We start from the raw sequence: 18,501 nt of genomic DNA on the forward strand, positions 1-18,501 counted from the left end.
TATCAGTACAAATAGGTATTCTGAGTGAGACCTATGCTTATAATTTCCATATACTTACAAACACTGTGTGGAGCTATTATTAGCTATGTTTCAGAGTGTCATTCTCAAAAAAGACTACTATGCCAAAATGGCATTTATTTAAAGTATGACCTAGAAAATGTGTTGCATTTTTTTAAATGGTGTATCATTCAAGATCGAATTCAAATGCCACCTTTACCACGATGCCTTTTCTGACTTCTTCCACCTCCCTTCCCAGGTGTTCACTCATGGTCTCTCTCTCCCTTTAAACACACACTGCAATTTACTTTTACATTTTTTAGGTAATCATTGTTAAATCATGTATTGTAATGGTTTGGACAAATGTCTCATCTTCTATGATATTATTCTTATGTTATGCAAAGACTCTTGAATATTTTTAATTCTCACTTTTGGTATCAGAATGCCTTACACTATCTGGAGCACCTGGGTGGCTCAATCCATTAAGCATCTGACTCTTGATCTTGGCTCAAGTCATGATCTTAGCGTTTGTGAGACTGAGCCCCATGTTGGGCTCTCTGCTGACAGCACCAACCCTGCTTGGGATTCTCTCTCTCCCTCTCCCTCTCTCCCTCTGCGTCTCTCTCTCTGTGTCTCAAAATAAATAAATAAAGATTTTTTAAAATGCCTTACACATATCAGTTGTTCAAAATGTTTTTTTTTAATGAAGGGATTTATGCTTTAAATAAGTCCTTAAATTTCTAAAAGGAACTAAAGCCACCCCAAGTCATTTATTGTCTGTACCAAAAACTTTGGTGCCTTATTTCTAATTTTAGTCCTTTATACTATATTACTTTTATTGTTCTTTAACAGGCTTGAATTTCTTACCCTGGTTTCTCAAAAATAAACTATACACTCCTTGAGGCCAAGGACAGTCTTTTAATACTTTTATACTCCAGAATTCTTAGCACAGTGGGTGCTAATCAGGAGTGTTCAATTCAGTGGATTAAAGGCTGCCAAAGGCTCATCTAAGAAGCATGTCAGAACATAGCTAGCAGCCATCTCCTGGGCAAGGGAATCAAATCCCCCCAAATTTGCTTACCATAGCATTGACATTTACGTGATCCCCTTTCTTATTCCGAATGTGAATGCAGGATACTGGCAAATTCAGTCCTGCCTCAGTAGCCAGATCTCTCAGGTCAGCAGCACTGTATTCCCCACGCAACAGCAAACTGTTATTATCAGAACCAAGTCCTAGAGAGGCCCGATAGAGATAGGTCTGAAAAAGTCTCTCAACTGTAGTGACATCTATTATGGCTGATGTCATACAAGGATTTGAAGCCATCTTCCTCCCATGCCTCAGCTCTTCTGAAGAGTGACAACAGCTTTGAGAACAACAAACTGGGCTCTGGCTCACCTTGAAACACACAAAGAAAAGTAAGCACCCCAGAAATAAAAAGGAAATAGAGGCCAGGGCAATTACTAGTACAGGTTCTGGGTGGAAAGGTGGCCTTCTGTTTCCCAGGTATCTTCCAAGTCTGGAAGGACCTGAGGGGCAAAGTTGCTCAACAGTATACCCAGTGTGACAGAAGAGGAAAGTGGGGGGTCTCCATGGTCCTGAACCACTACCACCACCCTCTGTTTAACTGCATCAGCGGGAAGAATTAAGCGGGCAGTACGGAGTTCTCCCATATTGGCTGAAATTCTGAAAAGGCTAGCGTCAGAAGCGTGAAAAATACGGTATGAAAGCCAAGCATTAGAGCCACTGTCTGCATCCTCTGCTACCACTTTTGTGACCAAGAGTCCAGTTCTGGCAGAGCGGGGCACAATTTCCACTGGAACAGAACCATTTCTGGGCAAGGGAAACAGGATGACTGGAGCATTGTCATTCCTATCTCCCACAAACAAGTTCACAGTCACTGTTGCACTCCTGGGAGGAATGCCATCATCCCGGGCTTCCACTTGGAAGTGAAACCCCCTGATCTGCTCAAAGTCAAAGGAAGTTTTGGCAGTGATAGCCCCACTGGATGGTTCTACTGCCACCAAGCTAGAGCCTGTCTGCCTTTCAGAGATAATATCCAACAGCTCATAGAAGACAAGGCCATTTTTCCACAGGTCAGGATCCTGGGCAAACACACGGCCTAAAGAGGCTCCAGGACCATTGTTTTCAGCCACAAAAAGTTCCTGTTGTGGTTGAGCAAAACCTGGTGAATTGTCGTTCACATCAGCAACAGACACAGTCAGAACTTTGCGGGTGCTCAGTGGGGGTGAGCCACCATCTGAGGCAGTGAACAGGACCTGGTATTCGCTGACCTGCTCTCGGTCCAGCCGCCCATCAGTCAGCAAGCTGTAGTAGTTGTCAAAAGAAGCCTTCAGCTTAAAAGGGCCTCCACTGGACATGCTACAAAAGACTTTACCATTGGGACCGAGGTCCTCATCCTTTAGGCTGAGGAGAGCAATCACTGTGCCAGGGGCTGCATCCTCAGAAACTGAACTGGATAGAGTCAGGACGTTCACCTCTGGGGCATGATCATTCACATCTGTCACTTCCACCAGCAGTTTGACAGTACTAGCTAGACCGAAGGTGCCTTCATCCCTAGCCTCAATGTAAGCTTCCAACAACGTTTCAGGCGGACCTAGGGAAGCAGCTACCCGCACTTCCCCATTTCCAGGGTGCACGTGAAAGTAGTGTCGCAGCCCCACCAGCGTGCTATTGCTTAAGGAGTACCGAATTTCCCCATTGGAGCCTTCGTCCGGGTCCGAGGCCTTAACTCGTAATAACAAAGTCCCGTTCGGGGCAGTCTCTGGTACCTTGGCGCGGTATACTGTTCGCTCAAATACAGGCGCATTGTCATTTGTGTCCACTACTATGATGGTAACTTGTGCGTCTCCGGAGCGCGCGGGCTGCCCGCCGTCCCTAGCTGTAAGCACCAGCTGGTGGGTGGCGCTCTGCTCCCGATCCAGCGCTTTCTCTAATAGCAATTCCGGATATGCACTGCCGTCGACCCGTGACTCCACGATCAGGTGAAAATGCTGGCTGGGGCTCAGGGTGTAGGTCAGGACCCCGTTGCTTCCTTCGTCCGCATCTAGGGCATTAGGGAGAGTAAAGCGGGCTCCAGGCAACAGGAACTCGGGGATGTGCAGCTGCACGTCGCCAGCAGGGAAGAGAGGCGAGTTGTCGTTGGTGTCCACGACGTGAACTCGCATCTTGTGTAGCTCCAGCGGGTCTTCGAGCACCAGCTCATAGGTCAAGACGCAGGCAGCTTTATTCCCCCACAGCCGTTCGCGATCAGCCGGCTCTCGGACGACCAAGCTACCACTGGCCAGATCCACCCCAAAGTAGGGCTCGCGGTGGCTGGAGAGGAAGCGAAAGTTCCTCAACGAAAAGAGCGGCCGCTGACAGCCCCAAGTCCGCGGAAACATTACTTACGGCTACGCCCCGCTCGGTCTCCTCCAACACCAAGTGTTCCAGCTGTCTGGCGGCAAAGCCGCAGGAGACCCACAGACATAGAACCGCCACCCTCCAGCCCACCATCCTCCCTCTTGGCGTCCTCGCTCCACCAACAGTGACCCAGGACCATGCTCCGGACTCCCAGAGAGCATGAACCGTGGTAAAGAACAGGAGCCGGGCGGCCACCGAAGCGGGCTTGAGGTGCACAGACCGCCGACTTTCTGCCTCTTGAATATACTGGAATTGCCCGGGGCTGGAGGGCTGAAAGCTAAACTCGCGGGACTGGAGGCTTGGCAGCCGTCTGGGAAAGCGGAGCGGTCGGTGCAGAGGAGCGCAGCGCCGCCTAGGGGTGCAGAGACGAGGTAAACTACTCGGGCTAGGGAGGGGCGGTCTCCATTCCCTTCTAGCTGGGTCTCTCCTCGAAGTCCGGCAGCCGGCGCGGAGCGAGGAAGACGCGGTGAGAAACTAACACATCTTCCCTTGAACCCTGTGTCTAAGGACAACGCCCTAAGAAGGCCTTCGACTTAACTTCCACATCCTCTGCCTGAAGACTGCTCGTAATTGGGGCTGAGCTCGTTTGGGCTTCTCTCTCCACTATTTGACAGCGGAGCGTCTAGTTCCGGGCGCTCAGACCCACAGAACCGCCCTCCAACGCAGGCGAAGCGGGCGGAACTCTCAGAGGAACCGCGGGGAGGAGGCGGCGAGCGGCGGGATCAGGACCATGAATGACCACGCCTTCGAAGCTTAAGGAAACAGGAACCCCCGAACTGAAGGCTGAAGCATTACACGCTGGATTCCTATCCTCTCCGCTGCGGGTTAAAGTCTCTCCTGCACCTTCTTATATACCAAGAGCCAAGATTTCAATAGAGGCGACCAGTGAGGAATAAATTGGGGAATGGGGTCCTCCCCAAGTTTCCCCGCCCCCACCCCCCAAGCTCTAGCTTTTCGACGCACCTAGGTGGGCGAGCGCCAGGCTTATGGTTCGTTCCGCTTTTTGTGGGTCAGCAATTTCTCTTTCCCCACGAGGCCCTACTTGCCTTACAAGGGGCCCTTGACGCTTCTGGTTAGAAACCAGTCAGTACAAGCCCCTGAAACTCAGAAAGACTGACACTTATTCCCAACGGGATGTGTAAAATGGAAGTGGAAGAAAGTAACGGAGATACTCTCCAGAGTGTAACCAGGAAACTATTGTGTAAATTTATTCTCTGTAAATATTTAGAAAATAGCATTGAGGCAGGGTAGGAACTGACTAGATGCCCATACGTTGTCCAACTTCGTTTTTAAGCCGGTCTCCTAAAGGAAAATTGGGATATTGATCCGTCCTGTGATAAGCATCTCCTAAATACAAGGAGTATCTTCAAATTTTCGCCTTGCACACTAAGGCGGCATTCCCTGAGGGGGAGGCGAACTGAAAAAGATTTCAATGACTATTAAACACTAAATTCCTTAAGCTTCTTTTAATATAATTGCAAGGTCCAAAGTCCCAGGAACCAAAATTTGAAAGACAAAAGCTGAATACTGATCAAGAATTGAAGCTTTCACGGCACTGTACTTTCTGTTCAGAAAACTGCCTAGAAGTGTTGATAATTATTGAAGCTGAAGGCTGGATACATGGGAGCTAATTACACGATTCTCCTTACTGTATGCTTGAATACTGTTATAATATTTTTTTAAATTGCTGATTAAAATGGGAGTGGGAGAGGTAAGCTGTTCCAGCATTCTGGTTTTAAGACTGAAAGTGAGATTGGTGAATTCATTATGCCACTAAGAACCAGTCACCTCCCCAGAACAAAACAAACCCAGCCCTTATCTCTTCCAGGGAAGCAGAATAAGGGCAACATCAGGCAATTTAAGTAGTAAATGCCCTTGACTAATTTGTCTGAGTTAAGGAACCAAGAAAATCATTGACACCAAGTCTTGGATAAAATTAAATCAGGAAATATGTCAGCCCAGTGAAGTGTCTAGGTAGAGTCATAAGTATACCCATCACTGGGGATTTTCATTAAGATGTAAAATAATCCATAAAAATTAAATTTATTCACCAAATTTCAGAACCAAAACTATCTACTTCAAATGCCAGAAATTAGAATTTTCCATTTCCTCATTTTCATTTAATGCTGTCAGCTAAGCTAACTGCTTTGGGGTGAGAGGTTATACTTTTCACCTTTCCAATAGCAGCAAATGAAATACACCTGGAGAGATATACTCAACTTTTGGAAGGGCCCTGACTTTAAGACCTACAGTCAAGTCTCCAGTTAGACTGGGTTTGGGATTTCTGAGCTCTGTCAAGGAGGACGGTGCATGGGTGCAAGTGGGGAAAAGGAAAAACTCATACTGAGAAACAACACAGAAATTCTTGACAAAAACTCTTCCCCCTTCACACCCCTCTCAGACTTTTGGTTTCCCCTTTTCCCCATTTCTGTCTAAACTGCCACTGATTATTATTTTCAAAGGACTTAATTTCTGTCAAGAATAATTGTATAGCATTCACCTAGCAGGATTTGTCCCACCATCAGCCTCCCAATCTTTACGCATAACGGGGATTTGTGGGAAAGCATTATTTAGGAAATATTGGGATATTCGAATATCCCAAAGAGGAGGAAGTCACAAGAGTTCTTTCTTTTGTATATGATGAATAGTTGAACACTAACTTATAAATTAACAAATTTTATCATTAGCAGAAACTTTCAAATCTTTCATTTTGCCATTTTATGCCATTTTCCACAGTTTACCCCAATCCAGGCACTTTCAAGTTTTAATCATGTGCAAGTATAATTTTACGTGAACTCAATACAAAAGCAGTCTTGATTTCTGCTTGGATTCTATTGCCAAAACAATTATTATAAAGCTCTCCCAACCAAACTTGGCCTTAAACTAAATAAATTCACATTTTTATTTAATAAATAAATAAATTTTGAAAAAATTAAAAAGATTTCTAGCCATAATACATAAGCTTCTATTAGAGATCTTGCAGCCAAATAAAAGTAAATCTGACAAACACCAAACAGTATGTCAGCAAGTGATGAGGGATAGAAGCAGAAAGGGTTCACCTTTAGCCCAGAAGGCTGACCTATAGCTTGCCTAGTTTTTTTTTTTTTTAATATTTTTATTTATTTTTGAGAGAGAGAGAGACAGAGTGTGAGCAGGGGAGGGGCAGAGTGAGAGGGAAACATAGAATCCCAAGCAGGCTCTAGGCTCTGAGCTGTCAGTCAGCACAGAGCCTGACCCAGGGCTTAAACTCGTGATTGCAAGATCATGACCTAAGCTAAAGTCACATGCTCAAATGACTGGGCCATCCAGGTGCCATGCCTACACAGTTTTGATAAGGATTAAATACGTGCTGGTTGCTACATCCTTAAAGGGTCTCAAGACAGCCTGTATACCTCACCGATATTTAATATCAAACTGAATGATAAGCACCAGAGAAATCTTGTGAAAGCAGTTTTTAACGTTTTTTATTTATTTCTGAGAGAGAGAGAGAGACAGCGTGAACAGGGAAGGGTCAGAGAGGGAGATACAGAATCGGAAACAGGCTCCAGGCTCTGAGCTACCTGTCAGCACAGAGCCCGACATGGGGCTTGAACCCACTAACCGTGAGATCATGACCTGAGCCGAAGTCAGATGCTTAACTGACTGAGCCACCCAGGCACCCCTGAAAGCAGTTTTATGAGTAAAAATTTGAAGAAATGTTTATAATACTTCCTACATGTTCCCTCTTCCTTGAGCATTAAGCATATAACCACCAGCTTCATACAGCAGAAACTGCAGCTTTTTCTGCATAGGGGTCCTGTCCTATGCTACTTAAATAAACTTACTAAGTTGCACCACATAACATGTCAAGAATTTCTTGGCCATTGTGCTCAACAACCCCACAACAAAAGGAGATGTATGATTCTAAACCGGATTTTCTTTTTTTTTTTTTAACTGCTTGAATGTTTATCTTTGCGAGAAGGAAACAGACCACAAGCATGGAGGGGCAGAGAGAGAGAGGGAGACACAGAATCTAAAGCAGCGTCCAGGCTCTGAACTGTCAGCACAGAGCCTGACATGGGGCTCCAACCCACAAACTGTGAGATCATGACCTGAGCTGAAGTCAGACACTTAACCAACAAAGCCACCCAGGCGCCCCTAAAACCAGATTTTCTTAGTGCTTAAGATTATTCCTTGGGAATATGTTATGTGCTTAAGAAACTAAAAGACAGGACATTAGTAGCATCAGATTAAGCAAATTTTCAGCCTGTAAAACTTGATGAAGTGTCCAAATCAAGTCTAACAGAGTAGGACTTCTTTGAGGGTAGAGCTCTGTATCACTCAAATTTTGTTTCTTAAGCTCTGGGCACACAAATGAAGTGGCTAAAGCACTTTCAGTGTACAACCACTGAAGGGACACAGAGGACATCTGGCCCTTTCGATGCAGGTTGGCTGAGTCCAAGGACCCAGAGAGGGTCCCACAGGACTAGCAAAGAGGGTCGTTGGCTTCTCCCAGGATGGAAATCAAATGTGAATGGAGAGGATGGGAGAGCAGACTTTGTTGAAGAAAGAGAGAGCAGCTTCAGACAAAGAGTCTGGGAGACTCAGAAAGGAATGGGCTTGAGGTTTTTGCTGAGGATGATGGTCTTGTACATGTGTCCCCTCAGGCATCCAGGAATTGGTCAAAACAAGGATGAGTTAAGTCACTGAGGCCCTGGAGTCAGTGGTCTTGGAAAACGTTCATGACAACCTTACCCAGTCGTTCCTTAGATGTTATTTGTTGTACTGGAAGACTCCAAAGAAATAATTAACTCCTTGACCTTTACAAGGAGGACATATATTAAGGCATGTGGAAGAATAGATCTAGACAGGGAAACTGAAGGGACCCCATGAAAAAACTGCATTTTTGCTCCATTTCCTGCTTCATTTTTTGCTAGGAACTATGCCCCTACCTTCCTTATAAGTTTCTCAGACTCTCTCTCTGAATTTGCTCTCTCTCTATATCTTCAATAAACTCACCTCTCACTTCCTCTAGGCTCATGTTTGATTTCCATCCTGGGCAAAGCCAAGGACCCTCTTCGCTGGTCCTCTGGGAGCCCCTCTGGCTTCTTGTACCCAGCCAGTCTGCATCACTTTTTTTTTTAGAGAGAGAGAGAGAGAAAAAAAGAGAGAGAAAAAAAAAAAAAGAAAAAAAGAGAGAGAGAGAATTGGAGCGTCCAGCTCCATCTCACAACCCCAAAATCATGACCCAAGTACAGCCAAAACCAAGTCAGAAACTTAACCCACTGAGTCCCCCAGGTGTGCCTGCATCACTTTCATTTGAAATACTATGCATCAAGGAACAGAATCTAAAATTGCATCTAGCTCTTTAACAGGCATATCACATACTTTTTTCATGATGGGTTGAAAACCAAAATTCACACCTATTTTTTATCTAGATGCTCTTAAGCCACAGGTCAGAAAATCCTTGACTTTTATACTTTTTCTTCTTACTCAAATTTGAAGAATGTCATTGTGTTAAGAGCTAACCTATCCAATTCAATCACGTAATATATTTTACCTACATTCAAATTTCATATTGCTACATATTTGGTAAGTAGTAACACTATGTCTTCCTCTCAGCTGTAGATAAAAGTTTTCATCAAGTATAGCTGAAAGGAAGGCCTGCAACCTTTACCAACCACCCCACCTGACATCAGTTTATTACATAATGCCTAACCTGAAATAAAAATTTAACAAGAGGAGCACCTGGATGACTCAGTTGATTAAGCGTCTGACTCTCGATTTCTGCTCAGGTCATGATCTCATGGTCATGAAATCAAGCCCCACACTGGCCTCTGCGCTAACAGTTCAGAGCCTGCTTGGGATTGAGAGCCTCTCTGGCTCTCCCCTGTGTTCTCTCTTTTTCTCAAAATAAATAAACTTAAAAAAATCTAATACACTATCAACATTATCCAAAAAAAAGGCAATATACAAATCTCACATTATAGTTTCAAAACATGCTAAACAAAATATCATTAGATCATCATTATGAAAGATTCTTAAAAGAAATTTGATAAAAACTTAATAGCTGTCACCAATGACCACCTTCATTTTAAACAGTAAAATACCAGAATTATTTCCATGAAAAATCATAAGAATAACAAGACACTTCATGTCATACTATTATTCAACACTTAATTGGATATTCTAAACAACACAAGATAAGAGAGTGTGTGTGTGTGTGTGTTAGAAAGGAGGATAATGTGTATTGTTACATCATAAATTTATAGGCGATATAATTTTCTACTCATAAAATCCCAGAAAATTAAAGAAAAAAATAATTAGAACCAAAAAGAGTTCAGTGACATTATTAGCTTTCATCTTTGATGAAACTCTATAAAACATTTGGACTTCAAACATAATATATATGAAAAGAAGCTACCAAGGGCTATGAAAATTGGACCAAGATGTGAGAGAATGCTAAGAGTGAGTTTCTGCCACTGGAGCTTTGGAAAGCTTTCAATAATGGGCATCAGCACCCCAAGTCCTCTGCATTTCTCCTAGAGGCTATTGCAGGGCAATATGACTATGTGTACTCTTGTGCCACAGTGGAAAAAACTTTACTCCTTTCCACAAAAGACAGATGTAACAGTGGGGTTGGGCAGATGCCACATGATTCACATGCTTTAAGCAAAGACCAAAGAGCTTCAGTGAGCCTGAAATAGAAAATGATATTCCCATACAAGATGATAAGTCTAGGACAGCCTGTGCGAACTACTTATTTCTTGATAAGGAAGTGTTTCAAGCCCAAGGCCCGTTCTTATGTGAATAAGTGAAGGTTGAAAGACTGCAAATAAGACTGCTCTTCCCAACACTAAGTGATAAAATAACTTTTGATAAATTTAAAAGGATTGATACCATATAAAGTGTGTTCTCTGACCATAGTGGAAAGAAATTAGAAATCAATAACAAAATGAAATTTGGGGAATTCACAAATATGTGGAAATTAAATTACATATGCTAAAGTAACCAATGGATCAAGGAAGAACAAGGAAAATTAGAAGACACTCTGAAACAAATGAAAATGAAGATACAATATATAAGAACTTATGGGATACAACTAAAGCAGTACTCAGAGGAAAACGTATATCTGTAATGTTGACACAGAAAAGGAAGAAATGCCTCAAATAAATAACCTAACCTCCTACTTTAAGTTGCTAGAAAAATAAGCAAACAAAAGAAGGAAATAAACAAGATTAAGGCTGAAATAAAGAATGGAAAAATAGTAGAGAAAGACAATGAAGCTGAAGCCAGAAACTGGTTCTTTGAAAAGATCAATAATTGACAAACCTTTAACTACACTGACCAAGAGAAAAGACAAGAAAATTAAAATTACTAAAACCAGAAATGAAAGAGGAGACATTACTATTGACCAAAAAAGAGTTAAGGGGAATGGGGTTAAGATGGCAGAGAAGGAGGGGGACCAAAATTGTTCTCATCCCTCAAATACAGCTGTTTTGAGCTGAGATCACTTGAAACATCCAGGATATTGATCTGCAGAATAGCAGAAGAATCTCCACAGCTAGAGGGAGATAACTTGGCAGGATCAAGCCTTAAAGTTTTTTGATTCTCTGTTTTTCCTTTCTCCTCTTTCATTTTTCTCTTTTTATGGCATAAGGCTTTTACTCCCCTTATTTTCCCAGCGTTACTTCAACAAATCAAAGCACACCTACTTAAAAATCCAAACACTCCACCATGACAAGCAAGGAGGAGCTCTGCAGAGGACTGACCAGTGAGACAGAGCAGCCAAAATGCAACAACAGAGTGCACACGACATGTGGCAGAAACACTTCCTGGAGTGCTAGGCCCTGGACAGGATGATACTTTCTTTTTTTAAATGTTTTATTTATTTCTAGGAGAGAGAGAGAGACAGCGTGAGCAGGGGAGGGTCAGAGAAAGAGGGAGTCACAGACTCCGAAACAGGCTCCAGGCTCTGAGCTGGCAGTCAGCACAGAACCCGACGCGGGGCTCGAACCCGCGAACCGCGAGATCATGACCTAAGCGAAAGTCGGACGCCCAACCAACTAAGCCACCCAGGCGCCCCATGATACTTTTTTAATGTAGTAGTACTCTCAGGTGCAAGACACATAAAAAGCTTTTAAAACATGCAAGTGACAAGAACCTAGTCAAAATGACAAGATTTTCTCCCCAAAAGAAAGGCCAAAAAGAAATCAGAGCCAGAGAATTGCTCAAAATAGATATAAATAGTATATATGAACAAGAATTTAGAAAAACAGTCATAAGAGTAATACCTGGGCTTGAAAAAAGCATAGAAGACACCAGAGAAACTCTTGCTACAGAGATCAAAGACTTAAGAACTAGCCAGGATGAATTTTAAAATTCTATAACTGAGATGAAAAATAAACTAGATATAGTGACAGCAAGGATGGAAGAAGCAGATGGCAGAATAGGTGAAATAGAAGATAAAATTATGGAAAATAATGAAGCTGAAAGAAAGAGGGAAAGGAAATTACTAGATCATGAGGAGACAGAGAACTAAGTGATTCCATGCAATGAAACAATATCCATATCAAAGGAGTGCCAGAAGAAGAAGAGCAAGAGAAAATGGCAGAAGGTTTATTTCAACAAATTATAGCTGAGAACTTTCCTAATCTAGGAAAGGAAACAGGCCTCCAAGTCCAAGAGGCACAGAGAACTTTCTTCAAAATCAACAAAAACAGGTCAACGTGATGACATACGTTTCCCAGTGAAACTGGGAAAATACAAAGGTAAAGAGAGAATTCTGAAAGAAGCTAGGGTAAAAGGTCTTTAAGCTACAAGAGTAGATCCATAAGGTTAGAAGCAGACTTGTCTACTAAAATTTGGCAGGCCAGAAGAGAGTGCAGGAAATATTCAATGGGATGAATAGGAGAAATATGCATCCAAGAATCCTTTCTCCAGCAGGACTATCATTTGGAATAGAAGAAAAGATAACGACTTTCCCAGACAAACAAAAACTAAAGGAGTTCATGACCACTAAACCAGCTCTGCAAGAGGTCCTAAAGGGGACTCTGTGAATGAAAAGGAGCAAAGAGTACAAAGGACCAGAAGACATCACCACAAATATGAAATCTACAGATAACACAATGGAACTAAATTCATATCTTTCAATAATCACTCTCAATGTAAATGGGCTAAATACCCCAATCAAAAGATATAAGTATCAGAATAGATTTTTTTTTTTAAAAAAAGACCGTCTACATGCTGCCTACAAGAGACTCATTTTAGATCTGAGGACACCTGCAGTTTGAAAGTGAGGAGATGGAGAACCATCTATTATGCTAATGGACATCAAAAGAAAGCTGGAATAGCCATACTTATATCAGAAAAACTAGATTTTAAAACGAAGACTGTAATAAGAGATGAAGAAGGGCATTATATCATAATTAAGGGGTCTATTCATCAAGAAAAGCTAACAGTTGTAGATATTTATGGCCTTAACTTAGAAAACCCAAATATATAAGTAAAGTAATCACAAATATAAGCAAACTTATTGATAATAATACTACAATTGTAAGAGACTTAATACTCCACTTACAGCAATGGACAGATAATCTAGGCAGAAAATCAATAAGGAAACAACAGCTCTGAATGATACAGTGGACCAGATGGACTTAAGAGATATATTCAGAACATTCCATCCTAAAGCAACAGAATACACATTCTTCTTGAGTGCACATGGGGCATTCTCCAAAATAGATCACATATTGGCTCATAAAACAGCCCTCAACAGGTACAAAAGGATTGAGATCATACCATGCATATCTCCAAATTACAATGCTATGATATTTGAAATCAATCACAAGAAAAAAATTGGAAAGCACCCAAATACATGGAAGTTAAAGACCATTCTACTTGAGAATGAATGGGTTAACCAGAAAGGTAAAGAAGAAATTTAAAAATACATGGAAGCAAATGAAAATGAATACACAACAGTCCAACCCTTTAGCATCCAGCAAAGGCAGGCCTAAGAGGAAAATACATTGCAATTCAGGCCTATTTCAAGAAGCAAGAAAAGTCCCAAATACACAACCTAATTTTATACCTAAAGGATCTAGAAACTGAGCAGCAAATAAAGTCCAAAGCCAGCAGAAGAAGGGAAATAATAAATATTAGAGCAGAAATAAATGATATAGAATCCAAAAAAAAATAGTAAAACAGATCAATGAAACTAAGAGCTTGTTTTTTGAAAGAATAAACAATATTGATAACCCCCTAGCCAGACTTCTCAAAAAGAAGAGAGGACCCAAATAGATAATCACAAATGAAAGAGGAGACATCACAACCAACACCACAGAACTACAATTATAAGCGAATACTTTGAAAAATTATATGCCAACACACTGGACAATCTGGAAGAAATGGACAAATTCCTAGACACTCACACACTGACAAAACTCAAATGGTAAGAAATAGAAAATTTGAACAGGCTCACAGTGAGCAAAGAAATTGAATCAGTTATCAAAAATCTCCCAACAAATAAGAGTCCTGGGCCAGATGGCTTCCCAGGGAAATTCTACCAGACATTTAAGGGAGAGTTAACACCTGTTCTTCTCAAACTATTCCAAAAAATAGAAATGGAAGGAAAGTTTCCAAACTCATCAGTGAAGCCAACAATACCTTGATTCTAAAACCAGACAAAGACCCTACTAAAAAGAATTACAGGCCAATATCCCCGATGAACCTGGATGCAAAAATTCTCATCAAGATACTAGCAAATCAAATTCAACAGTACATTAAAAGAATTATTCACCATGATCAAGTGGGATTCATTCCTAGGCTGCAGAGCTGGTTCAATATTCACAAATCAATCAATACGATATACAACATTAATAGAAGAAAGAATAAGAACCATATGATCTTATCAATAGATGCAGAAAAAAGTATTTGACAAAATACAGCATCTTTTCCTGATAAAAACGGTCAAGAAAGTCGGAATAGAAGAAACATACCTTAATATCACAAAATCCATATATGAAAGGCCCACACCTAATATCATCCTCAATGGGGAAAAACTGAGAGCTTTCCCCCTAAGATCAGGAATGCAACAAGGATGTACACTGTCACTAATGTTGTGGAACATAGTGTTAGAAGTCAGCCTCAGCAATCAGACAACAACATTAAATAAGAGATATCCATATTGGCAAAGAAGAAGTCAAACTCTTACTCTTGACAATGACATGAATCTCAATATGGGAAACTCAAAAGACTCCACCAAAAAACTGCTAGAGCTGATACACGAATTTAGCAAAGTCGCAGGATATAAAATCAATGTATGGAAATTGACTGCATTTCCATATACCAATAATGAAACAACAGAAAGAGATATCAAGGAAGCAATCCCATTTACACTTGCACCAAAAACAATAAAATACCTAGGAATAAACCTAACTAATGAGGTAAAAGATTTGAATACTGAAAACTATAGAAAGCTTATGAAAGAAATAGAAGAAGATACATAGAAACAAAATATTCCATGTTCATGGATTGGAAGAACAAATATTGTTAAATGTCAATATTACCCAAAGGAACCTATATTTCAATACAATCTTTATTAAAATAACACCAGCATTCTTCACAGAGCTAGAACAAACCAATCCTAAAATTTGTATAGAACCACAAAAGACCCCAAATAGCCAAAGGAACGTTGAAAAAGAAAATGAAAGATGGAAGCATCACAATCCCAAACCTTAACCTGTATTACAAAGCTGTAATCATCAAGACAGAATGTATTAGCACAAAAACACACACATAGATCAATGGAATAGAACAGAGGCCAGAAATGGACCCACAAATATATGGCCAACTAATCTTCAACAAAGCAGGGAAGAGTGTCCAGTGGAAAAAAGACAGTCTCTTTAGCAAGTGGTGCTATGACACTCTCTGGACAATGAGATACAGAAGAATGAAACTAGACTGATATCTTACAACATACACGAAAATAAATTCAAAATGGGTGAAAGACCTAAAGGTGAGACAGGAAACTATCAGTATCCTGCAGGAGAAGACAGGCAGCAACCACTTTTATCTTGGCCACAGCATCTTCTTACTTGACATGTCTCTGGAGGCAAGGGAAATAAAAGCAAAAATCAACTATTGAGATCTCATCAAGATAGAAAGCTTCTGCCCATCAAAGGAAACAATAAACAAAACTAAAAGGCAACCAACAGAATGGGAGAAGATATTTGCAAATGACATATCAGATAAAGGGTAGTATCCAAAATCTATAAAGAACTTATCAAAGTCAACACCCAAAAAACAAATAATCCAGTGAAGAAATGGGCAAAAGATATGAAGACAAAAGAAGACATCCAGATGGCTAACAGACATGAAAAAATGCTCAACATCACTCATCATCACTCATCATCACTCATCATCAGGGAAATATATACCAAAACGATGATGATGAGATACCACCTCATCTGTCAGAGTGGTTAAAATTAACAACTCAGGCAACAACAGATGTTGGCAAGGATGTGGAGAAAGGGGATCCCTTTTGCACTGCTGGCAGAAATGCAAACTGGTACAGCCACACTAGAAAAAGGTATGGAGTTCCCTCAAAAAATTAAAAATTGAACTACCCTACAACTCAGCAATTGCACTACTAGGTATTTATCCAAAGGATACAAAAATGCTGTTTCAAAGGGAACATGCACCCCAATGTTTATAGCAGTACCACAGACAATAGCCAAAATATGGAAAGAGCACAAATGCCCATGGATTGATGAATAGATAAAGATGATGTGGTATGTGTATTCAATGGAATATTACTTGGCTATCAAAAAGAATGAAATCAAGCCATTTGCAACAACGTGGATGGAACTAGAGTGTATTATGCTAAGTGAAATAAGTCAGTCATAGAAAGACAAATATATGATTTCATCTGAGTGTCTGACTTCAGCTCAGATCATGATCTCGCAGTTTATGAGTTCAAGCCCCACATCAGGCCTGCTGTTGTCAGCCTGTCAGCACAAAGCCCTCTTTGGATCCTCTGTTCCCCTCTCACCCTCCCCCACTTGTGCTCTCCCTAAAACAAATAAATATAAAAAATAAGACACAAAACAGACACACATAAGGGAAGGGAAGCAAAAATAATATAAAAACAGAGGGAGGCAAACCATAAGATACTCTTAAATATGGAGAACAAACAGGGTTGCTGGCAAGGTGTTAAGTAGGGGGAATGGCTAAGGAGGTGAGGGGCATTAAGGAGGACACTGGTTGGGATGAGCACTGGGTGTTATACTTAAGTGAAGAATCAATAAATTCTATTCCTGAAATGTATATGTGTATAGATAGATAGATGGTAGATAGATAGATAGATAGATAGATAGATAGATAGATAGTTTTAAAAAGAAATCAACGTTCAAATGGAGGTAGAGGTTAAAATGATATCTAAAAGCCAAAAAATGCCAAAAGAAGCTACCAGTCCCCAGAAACTGGAAGAGCAAGGAATACACTTCTCTAGAAGGTTAGGAGGAACTATGACCCTGCAGATGTCTTGATTCTGAATTTCTAGGCTCTGGACTTATGAAAGAATAAATTTGTTGTTTTAAGCTAAAATATAAAAACATAAGTAAAGATTTTAAAATAAAAAAAGAACTAGCGAAACTAAACACGTGAAAAAAAAAATCCAATGAAGAAATGGGCAGGAGAGATGAACAGACACTTTTCCAAAGAAAACATCCATATAAATAACAGACACATGAAAAGATTCTCAACATCATTCATCATCAGGGAAATAAAAATCAAAACCACAACAAGATATCACCTCATAGCTATCAGAATGGCTAAAATTAACAACACAAGAAACAACAGATGTTGTTGAGGATGCAGAGAAAGAAGAACCCTCTTGCACTGTTGGTGGGAATTCAAACTGGTGCAGCCACTCTGGAAAACAGTATGGAGTTTCTACAAAAAAATTAAAAATAGAACTGCCCTACAACCCAGCAAATGCTCTACTAGGAATTTATCTAAAGGATACAAAAATGCTGATTCAAAGAGGTACATGCATCCCCAATGTTTATAGCAGTGCTATCAATAATAGTCAAACTATGGAAAGAACCCAAATGTCTATCAACTAATGAATAGATAAAAAAAAAGATGTGGTACACATATACAATGAAATACTACTCAGCAATGAAAAAGAATGAAATCTTGCCATTTGCAACAATGTGGATGAAACTGGAGGGTATTATGCTAAGTGAAATAAGTCAGTCAGAGACAGATATCATGATTTCACTCACATGTGGAATTTGAGAAGCTCAACAGATGAACACAGGGAAAGGGAAGAAAAAAATAAGATAAAAACAGAGATGGAGGCAAACCATAAGATTCTTAAAAACAGAGAACAAACTGAGGGTTGCTAGAAGAGGGTGGGTGGCTGGGAGGGTGGGTTAAATGGGTGACAGGCATTAAGAAGGGCAGTTTTCAGGATGAGCACTGGGTGTCACATGTAAGATATAAATCACTGGGTTATACTCCTGAAGCCAAGACTACACTGTCTGTTAACTAACTTGAATATAAATTTTTAAAATTCATCAATTATATTTTATACACTAACCATTCTAAAAATGAACCAACAAAAAATGAAATAAGAAAACAATTCCATTTACAATAGCATCAAAAACTCAAAATACAAAGGAATAAATTTAACAAAAGAAATATAAAATGAATACTCTGAAAACTACAAAATATTGTTGAAGGGGATTAAAGAAGAACTAAGTAAATGGGGGGGGGGGGAGAGTGCCATGCTCATGGATCAGAAGACTTTATACTGTTAAGATGGTGATGGCAATACTGCCAAACTAATCTATAGATTCAACATACTCCCTATCAAAAGTAAGCTGGCGCATATCATAGTAAAAATGGCAAAACACAAGGACAAAGAGAGAATTTTGAAAGCAGCTAGGGAGAAAAGGGCCCTAACATACAAAGGGAAACCTATCAGAGTGGTGACAGACCTATCTACTGAAACTTGCCAGGCCAGAAAGGAATGGCAGGAAATCTTCAATGTGATGAACAGTAAAAATATGCAGCCAAGAATCCTCTATCCAGCAAGCCTG

General features: G+C 40.6%; 1 protein-coding gene across 1 annotated transcript; it reads right to left on the reverse strand.

Annotated features, from left to right (window-relative positions):
- Positions 1-973: 973 nt before the first annotated feature.
- PCDHAC1 (protocadherin alpha subfamily C, 1) lies at positions 974-3,511 on the reverse strand. The gene is given in 3 exon segments (XM_039225287.1): positions 974-1,461; positions 1,464-3,360; positions 3,362-3,511. Coding segments are annotated over 3 exon segments (2,454 nt in total). The 3' UTR covers positions 974-1,054.
- Between the last annotated feature and the right edge of the window lie 14,990 nt (positions 3,512-18,501).

The sequence above is a fragment of the Hyaena hyaena genome, unplaced genomic scaffold (genome assembly GCF_003009895.1).
Source record: "Hyaena hyaena isolate Hyena2069 unplaced genomic scaffold, ASM300989v1 scaffold_2011, whole genome shotgun sequence".
NCBI lineage: Eukaryota > Metazoa > Chordata > Mammalia > Carnivora > Hyaenidae > Hyaena > Hyaena hyaena.